Source organism: Oppia nitens, unplaced genomic scaffold (assembly GCF_028296485.1).
Source record: "Oppia nitens isolate AA-2021 unplaced genomic scaffold, nextdenovo-longstitch-racon4-pilon3 scaffold12_pilon_pilon_pilon, whole genome shotgun sequence".
Lineage (NCBI taxonomy): Eukaryota > Metazoa > Arthropoda > Arachnida > Sarcoptiformes > Oppiidae > Oppia > Oppia nitens.
In genome coordinates, this window is record NW_026533191.1 from 2,740,147 (window position 1) to 2,750,000 (window position 9,854).

The following is a 9,854-nucleotide window of genomic DNA, read 5'->3' on the forward strand; positions in this document are numbered from 1 at the left end:
AATGTTTTCTAAATGTTTTTCATTTTCATTTTTAGTAAATCTTATTATTATTATTTGAAATAATTAATTAACATTATAATAGAAATTTTATTCAAAATAGTTTCTCTACAATAATTGAAAACAATAATATTACTTTTTAATAAATTTTTGATATGACTTAATAATATATAATAATAGAAATAATAATACTCTAGTGTGTAATAGCCTATTATATAATAACAATAGACAAAAAATTACATTAAAAAACATAACATTTTTTTAAAAATACACCCATTAGTACAGTATATGACATTAAAAAATTATTATTATTAATAGCATTATTAATAAATAGTTATGTTTTATATACTTTAATAACTTTTTTATATTTATCGATACGCTTAATGCCATTAATTTTATTGTTATTATTATTATTACTTTTAATCAACTTTCCTCCTCCTCGTAGTGGTCGTCGTCGTCGTCTACGACTACCTGTGCCACTACTACTACTACCTTTGCCGCCGCCATGACGTCTACTTTTACGGCGGACAACAATAAACCTCTTATTATTATTATTATTAGTTTTACTGTCACTACCTTTCCCTTTAGTATTACTACTACTACTACTACTACTACTACCTGTCCTAACAATAGCCAACTTTTTCTCTCGTGTATCGTTAGCCTCCTCTTGCATATCTCCGTTCACCACACCATCAGCAGCAGCAACAGCACCGGTATCTAAAACATCATTAGCATTATCATTATCATTGACATCACTGGCTCCATCATTTAGCTCCTGTAGTTGACTATCATTATCATCATCATCACCGGCAGCACCGGTAGTATCATCGGCCACTCCTTCCTCAAGTTCTACAACTTTCCTAATGATTTCGTGAATGTTTTTCCTTACTTTACGACCGCTGTTCTTCTGCCGAGGCTTACTGTCCACTAGTTGTTGTTGTTGTAGTTGTGACCCGTAATTAATGGCCAATCTCTGACCATTGGCCTCCCTGAGCCGTTTGATTTGTTTGGCCGCATACCTACTGGCTTCGTCGACATCTCTGGTCAATGTTTCGGGCATTTCGATAATAATTTTGACCATTTTCGGTGCCGCCGCCGCAGCAGCCGTACCGCCAGAGTCTGACCTCTGCTGTACGGCACTGGTAGCAAATTCGGTCGACTGGGCCGGTAAATAGATAGGTGTCGGCTCGTTGGTGCCCATAGTTAGGCCCGATAGTTGCTGACCCGATCGGCATTGCAATGAACTATCCGTTTGRTATGTAATATCCGGACGGTTTGGTTCGCGCATTGAACCGCTGGACGACTGTGCAAATGTTAACGGTATAGATCCAGTAGTAGTAGTAGTCATCCCGCTATTACTATCTATAAAGGACAGGTATTATCATATATACTGTAAATTATTTTTTTGCTAAAACAGCAAACCTTTAGCTAAATACTGATCGAGTAGTTGCGGCAGCTGTAGGACAGTGCTCGGAGGTGCCGGTGTTGTTGGCGGCTGTTTATTGTTAACAGTAGGCAATTGGCCAGCCCTGAGCATCCGTATGGCACCGTTATCGTTGACCAGAACCAGATTATCTTTTGTAACGTCAATCGACTGGACACTGGTATCTATAGTAGTACTGTCCATAATCCCGGGTAAAGAACCGACTACTCCGCCACTACTGTGACCGGCACTGATACCACCACCACCACCACCACCACTACCGATGCTAAATAGCTGATCGGGACTTAAGGACCATTCAGGTCCAGTACCGCCAGAGCTCAGACCCATATTGCCATAATTATTACTAATACTACCGGTGCCACCAATGCCCGTATCGGTGCCGAACTTGTGTCGATGCCATTCCTCGGTCATTATCCGGCGCTCGCCAGCAGTTGGCGTCACATTCATAGACATAGTTGTTATTATCATAAAAATAATATTAATTATTATATAGAAATTGAAATTATTAAACAAACATATTATGTTTGTTAATAATAATTTAAATAATTTAAATAATAAATTCATTATTTAAATGTAATTTTTTTTAGAATTAACTGTTTTTTTTAAATAAATAAATAAATATAAGATAAAATTTTTTAAAAAGTTTTAAAGTTTTAATACATTGCTAACACATACATCTAATTGCAAAAAAATAGTAAATAGTTTTTAAAATGTTTGTCGATAAAAAATTAATTCATAAAAATAATGTTTTTATATATTTATAAATTATTAGTATTATTATTACTATTACTATATAAGTGAAAGTTATTTTTTTGAAAAATGTTAAAAAAAAATTAAGTAATTGTGTCATTAAATTATGTAATATTTTTGTTAATTAATATACWCTTTATCTATAAATACATATTTCTATTACTTTCACTCATTCATTAAAAAAATAAATTATAATACATTTTTAGCTATAGATTTACTCGACTACAACAATAAATTGCATTTAATTTTGAATAAAAATAATAAATTGTATTATAAATTATTTTTTTTAGGAAAAAGGATATTATAAATAGATATTTTATAACTGTATATATTGTTTTGTGCATTATAATAGTCATTTAAAAATAAAGTTATTAACAATATATGCTTTTATTGTAATGAAAAAATAAAATTTTATTAATTTAACAAAAAAATATTAATTAATCAAAAAAATATTAATTAATCAAAAAAATAATTAATTAAAATAAATGTGAATTAATTAGTTTTCAAAAAATATACTACAAAAATAAATACAATAATTACAATCAATATAATTGTTATTAAATAATAAAAATTATAACACATATGATTAGTTTCACATTATTAAGATAACAATAATTACAGTATAAATACATAATATATTATTATTAATAAACTAATAATATATCCATTATTTGTAAACTAAAATAACAATTAAAGTAAAACCATAGCTTTAAACTACTTTTTAAAAAAATATATTTATATTATTTATACAACAGTAATGTCAATATTGGTAATTAAATTAGTAAGTTAGTTAAATATTAATTAATAGCTAATAATTAATTTAACTAAATAAACAATATCAAAAAAATAAATATTTATATTGATGTTTAAATTTTTGTTTATAAAATATTTATAAAATTAATTAATTATAATTATTTTATTCATAGCTTACCTCTATTTTGTTGATGACATCACTAATGGATTGTCAATCAATTGATAAAAAGTTTTTCCCAAATTTCGAGACATTCAGCAAACAGGTAAACAATGTCGAGATCTATGGTGTTAAGGGCGGGTCAGGACCGCCACTATTGCTACTACACGGACACCCGGAGTCGCATCTGGAGTGGCATTTAGTGGCCTCGGAGTTGGCCAAAAATTTTACGGTAATAGCCAGCGATTTGCGCGGCTATGGCCATAGCTCGGCACCGAAAGGGTCGGCCAGTCATGTAGAGTATAGCAAACGTGAAATGGCCAAAGACCAGGTGCTGCTTATGGAGTCGTTTGGTTATAAAAAATTTCATGTGTTAGTGTGTTTGTGTGTGTGTGTGTTTGTATGTATGTATGTATGTTTGTGTGTGTGTGTGTGTGTGTGTGTGTGTGTGTGTGTGTGTGTGTGTGTGTGTGTGTGTGTGTGTGTGTGTGTGTGTGTGTGTGTGTGTGTGTGTGTGTGTGTGTGTATGTATGTGTGTGTGTCCATTGACTGTATTATTATCTTATTTTAATCAATCAATTGCATTTAACTACTGTATTAATACATACAGTAAAGTATAGAAAAATTAGTTGAACTAATTAATAATAAAATGTAATAAATACTAAATTATACAACTCATTAATTATATTTACAATATTATTGAAACATTAAAAATATAAATTCAATATAAACATTGAATACATAAAAAAATAATATTAATATTAACTAAATTATATACTATCCTAAATTAGGATTCCTAATGTACTAATATTGATTATAGCTATCATAATATATTCAATAATAATAATACTAATATTACTAATAATTTTAGTAAAAATACTTTATATAAGTTATAATACTAATTATATACAATAAACACAAAATTTTTAATTCAATTAATAAAAAATTCAAACAACAATATTTTCTATATATACATTATATATATACTGTGTATATATAATATATATGTACTGTATATATACTGTGTATATACTGTATATGTACTGTATATATACTGTATATATACTGTGTATATACTGTGTATATACTGTATATGTACTGTATATGTACTGTATATACTGTAAAATTTATATATATAATGTATAGGTATGTGCCCACGATCGAGGTGCCCGTGTTACTCACCGAATGGCCATGGATTGGCCGGATCGGTTGGAGCGGGCAATGTTATTGGACATTGCACCGACACTGGCCATGTACGAGCTAACCGATCAGAAATTTGCTACAGCCTACTGGTGGTGGTTTTTCCTCATACAGCCGTCGCCGATACCCGAAAACTTTATCAATGCCCGACCCGACTGGTGGATAGATAACCGATTTCCCCGACCCACTGAGGAAACCGAGGAATTCAAGAAAACCTTACGCAATCCGGCCTATGTTCACGCCGTATGCGAAGATTATCGGGCCTCGGCTACCATCGACTTGGATCACGACCGTCGGGATCGCGAGCAGGGACTAAAAGTTCAGTGTCCGCTGCGGGTATTGTGGGGCCAGAACGGGACGATCGGACGCTTGTTTCATGCCCTTGATCTGTGGCATACAGTAGCCGTCAATGTAACCGGACGTGCGGTACCTTCGGGTCACGATATTCCCGAACTCGTTCCCGATATATTGCTGGATGAAGTGTACGAGTTTTTCCGAGTCTAATAATATTATTAATTATATTTATATATTTTAGGGGGAAATAGTGTTTTAAGTAATTTTTTTTTTTGAAATATAAACTAATTGTAWATATATATATATATATATATATATATATATTGTATATTTTTTTCTAATAAAAACAAATTATTAATTAGTAATAATTATTGTAATTTTTAATTAGATAATAAAATTAATTAAAATTTAATTTTAATAATGTGTGCCATGTAAAAATTGTAATCTTTAAAAACTATTTTTTTAAAAAAAAAATTAGATAACCCATTTAACTAGATGATTATAAATAAATATAAATTATTAGAAAAATACTTGACAATTATAATTGTTGATAATGTAATGATAATAATTGTCTTTAATGTACCTTGATAATGTTAGCATTTTTTATATTACTGATAGTAGATTACTGTATATGTATATTATAATACTGTATTTTATTTCAACGTGTGAGACAAATTTATTTATTTATATAATTTATCAATAATATTATTATAGATAGTATATTTCAACTAGTTAACTTTTGATATTTATAATAATAATAATAATAATTTTGTTGTGATTAATCAAATTTTTATATTAAGTTTATTATATATTTATTATTATTTGAAATTTTTTTGTGTACATCTACTCTACAATGTTCTCAATTAAAATATCAATTAATTTTGAATTTATTATTATTATTATTATTATTATCATATGGTTTATTTCACACACCTATCTATATATTATGAATAAATACTATTTATTTGAAAATAAATATTATTATAATAATATACATTAGATAGGGTTTAAACCGCTAACCAGTTTCGGTTTTGTTTTTTAAATTTTTACAAATTAAAAATAAATAAATTATATTAATCTAATATTATTATTTTTGATTATTATTTTGTAAACTTGTATATAATTTTTTTTTGTATCATGGTCATGGTATAACTTATACATCTATTATTTTATCTATTAATGACTATATTAAATATATATATATATTATTAAGTAATTGGTTTTTACAACAACAAAAATTGATTACTAATTATTAGATACTAGTCTATGCAATAATATATGATTGACATAATAATAATCAATATTATATATATATATATATATATGTATTTTTAGTAAATTTTCTGTATATATATATATATATATGATATGATATTTAACTTTATCAAAATAGTTTCACTTTTTTATTAGTAAAAGTATCGCTTATTTAATAATTAATTAACTATTAAAACACATAATAAAATCGTTATAATTATCAATTATTTTTGATGTATTAAAAATTAATTGAAAAAATGTTTCAATTGAGATATGTATGTTGTTTTTGGAAAATTAAATTTTATTAAATAATATTTATTTATTAAATGAATTTTAATAATTTTTAAACTAAATTTATAATAATAATTATTATTTACTTAAATTTTTTTATTAAACAGATATTTACCTGTTTGTCGCTGACAATAGTACTAATCAATTGTCAAATTGATAAAAAGTTTTTCCCAAATTTCGACACATTTACCAAACAGGTAAACAATGTCAAGATCTATGGTGTTAAGGGTGGTTCAGGACCGCCACTATTGCTACTACACGGACACCCGGAGTCGCATTTGTCGTGGCATTTGGTAGCCACGGAGTTGGCCAAAAATTTTACTGTAATAGCCAGCGATTTGCGCGGCTATGGTCAGAGTTCGGCACCAAATGGATCGGCAACTCATGTAGAGTATAGCAAACGTGAAATGGCCAAAGACCAGGTGCTGCTTATGGAGTCGTTTGGTTATAAAAAATTTCAGGTATGTATGTGTGTATTGTTTGTATATGTGTGTATATATGTGTGTGTATATATGTGTGTGTATATATGTGTGTGTATATATGTGTGTGTATATATGTGTGTGTATATATGTGTGTGTATATATTTGTGTGTATATATATGTGTGTGTGTATATATGTTTGTGGATGTATATATATACTGTATATATGTAGCATAACTAATATTGCCTAAACTGGTGTTAGCCATTGCATACTAAGTCTAATTATAAGATTAATGTATTTATTTTATTTAAAAATAAATAATAATTATTTTTTTTTATAAAATTACTAACAATAAAACAAAAAGTCAGTTCATTACCAGTACTAGTATTAACTATTGTTAACTATTGTAATATACTATTCAAAAACAACTAATTAAAATAATTTTCATGTTATCTCATTAGGTATGTGCCCACGACAGAGGTGCCCGTGTAACTCATCGTATGGCCGTCGACTGGCCCGATCGGTTGGAGCGGGTAATGCTATTGGACATTGCACCGACACTGGCCATGTACGAGCTAACCGACCTGAAGTTTGCCACCTATTATTTCCACTGGTTTTTTCTCATACAAGACTATCCGCTACCGGAAAACTTTATCAACGCCCGACCCGACTGGTGGATAGAGATGTCTGGGGGCGGTATGGACGAAGAGTCCCGGGCCTACAAACAAACACTACACGATCCGGCCTATGTTCACGCCATATGCGAGGACTACCGGGCCTCGGCTACCATCGATATGGATCACGACAGGGATGACAGGTCTAAAGGTCGTAAGGTTCAGATGCCGTTACGTGTACTGTGGGGGTCAAAGGGTGTGGTCGGTGCTTGTTTCAAGCCAATGGAGTTGTGGCATAATGTAGCCGCCAATGTAACGGGACGGGAGGTCAACGCCGGTCACGATATACAGGAAGAAATACCCGCCGAACTTCTGAAAGAGATTTACGCATTTTTTAGAGTCAAATAAATTTGTTGTTTACGTAATATTTATTTAATAAAAATTATTAATATTTGTTTAATAAAATTATTAATAATTATTTAATAAAATTATTAATATTTATTTAATAAAAATTATTAATATTTGTTTAATAAAATTATTAATAATTATTTAATAAAATTATTAATATTTATTTAATAAAAATTATTAATATTTGTTTAATAAAATTATTAATAATTATTTAATAAAATTATTAATATTTATTTAATAAAAATTATTAATATTTGTTTAATAAAATTATTAATAATTATTTAATAAAATTATTAATATTTATTTAATAAATTTATTAATATTTATTTAACAAAAATTATTAATATTTTTGATTTGATTCAATTTTTTAAAAATAATTTTAATTATTAATTAATTAAGTAATTATTATTGCATTTAAAAAAAATGATAATGATCATACAGTGTAAAAATGCTATAAATTTCTATGAAATATTTTATCTATTATATTAAAATGAATAAATAATTAAAATAAGACTATTGTTATTTTATTTTATTAATTTTATTAATATTTTATCAAAAAGTTTTTTTTATTTTTTAAAAAATTTATATTATAATATTATTTTTTTAAATAACGTTTGCTAAACAAAAACAAAATAATTATTTATAAAGTTGATTGAACTTTGAGTTAAATATAAAATTTAAAGTAATTTAATTATTTATATATTAATTAAAAACACCTGAAATAATTTAATTAAATGTTTTTCAAAAAAAATAAAATAAACTATCTATATTAAATTATATAACACAAAATTATTAAATTATTAAAATTTCTACAATAGTTATTATAATTTTTTTTAATAAATTTCTAGTTAACTAAATATCAATGATATTATATTTTATAGTTTAGTAAATAAAAAAAATATTAATTATTATTTGTTATTTAATTTATAATTTAATTAATATTTATATATAATGTATAATCAATAAATTTAATTCAATAAATAATGGCTTTTAATAATAATATTAATCTATCAAATAAATTATTAGTGTTATTATGATAATATTATTTTCATCAATAATTGTTTAAATAAATAATATAATAATTTATTTATTTATTTATAATTATGTCAAACAATTTTATCATCAGTTTAAACACTGCATTAATATTTAATTTAATTTTTAACTTGTTCATTTTGATAAATTGTAATGATAATATCAGTATTACTAATAATAATCTAGCAACAAATAATATAAATAATAATAATAATAGTAATGATAATAATCATAGTTTTGATACTAAAATAGTTCAACAATACGTTAATTATAATAATAATAATAACAATAATAATAATAATAGTAATACAAACTCAATCATCAATACAAGCGATACATTAGTATGGATACCGGTGCCCAAACTCAAGGTACCTCAAGTGCTACAAAGTATACACATACCGTCGGTACCCATAGTTGATAGTGTGATGCCGGCACTGATTCAACAGTACGCCAGCGGCCAACCGCTAGTCAATCATTTGAATCAATCGGCCAACAGGTTTAGTATGGATAACATTAAGGATACGTTTCGTGAGCACCTAAATGGCTGGCCGTTTGATGTACTCCATGAGCTGGCCCGGGCACTACCTATGCGCAACAGTAGTAGTAATAAATATATTTTTTTTAATTAATTATTAAAAAAACTAGTTATATATATATTTAACAAAAAAAAATAAGTTTAAATTGATTTATTAACTAATAACTAATTTATAAAAAATCAATACTTTTTATTTATTTAAAGACAATTGCTTTTAAATTGTTTTTTACAGTTTTTTATTAGAAATTTATTTATTTTTTTTGGAAAATCAATTAATTTTTGTATATTAATAATTATAATTAAATACTAATAATTATAATTAAATACTATTAATTATAATTAAATACTATTAATTATAATTAAATACTAATAATTATAATTACCTTTAATATAGTTAATCTAATTAAATAAAAATCATTTAATTATATTGAAATTAAAAAAAATGTTTTAATTATTTTTGTTTGTTTCAAATTTTACTTATTTAACTAGACTTACAAACTATTTGCTATGAAGATCTCGGATGCTATTCCAGCAACGACTACCTCCATGTGCTCGACCGGCCCATCCAAATGATGCCAATGTCACCCACTGCTATCGACATGCAATTCAATTTGTTTACCTGCGACAACAAATATCGCCCGGTGCTGTTTACCTATAAACCAGATGACGATTCAATTATTAAGTCACCATTTGATCCGAGAAAGA

The 9,854-nt window shown here is 26.8% G+C and overlaps 3 protein-coding genes across 3 annotated transcripts in view; all 3 read left to right on the forward strand.

Annotated features, from left to right (window-relative positions):
* The first annotated feature begins 2,936 nt into the window (after window positions 1–2,936).
* LOC128955576 (fluoroacetate dehalogenase-like) lies at window positions 2,937–4,836 on the forward strand. Its single transcript, XM_054301251.1, has 3 exons — window positions 2,937–2,972; window positions 3,118–3,471; window positions 4,248–4,836. The coding sequence occupies exons 1-3, from the start codon at window positions 2,949–2,951 to the stop codon at window positions 4,803–4,805; spliced, it is 936 nt and encodes a 311-aa protein (XP_054157226.1). The 5' UTR covers window positions 2,937–2,948; the 3' UTR covers window positions 4,806–4,836.
* A 1,155-nt stretch (window positions 4,837–5,991) lies between these two features.
* On the forward strand, window positions 5,992–7,613 carry LOC128955534 (fluoroacetate dehalogenase-like). The gene is made up of 3 exons (XM_054301211.1): window positions 5,992–6,124; window positions 6,248–6,601; window positions 7,022–7,613. Exons 1-3 carry the CDS (start codon window positions 6,107–6,109, stop codon window positions 7,580–7,582), a joined length of 933 nt encoding a protein of 310 aa, XP_054157186.1. The 5' UTR covers window positions 5,992–6,106; the 3' UTR covers window positions 7,583–7,613.
* A 1,426-nt stretch (window positions 7,614–9,039) lies between these two features.
* LOC128955000 (pancreatic lipase-related protein 2-like) overlaps window positions 9,040–9,854 on the forward strand; it is a 4,417-nt gene continuing 3,602 nt past the window's right edge. Inside the window, exons 1-2 of the mRNA XM_054300627.1 lie at window positions 9,040–9,211; window positions 9,639–9,854. The exon at window positions 9,639–9,854 is cut by the window's right edge and continues 59 nt beyond it. Of these exons, the coding sequence (XP_054156602.1) occupies window positions 9,040–9,211; window positions 9,639–9,854 (388 nt within the window). The remainder of the gene's footprint in view (window positions 9,212–9,638) is intronic.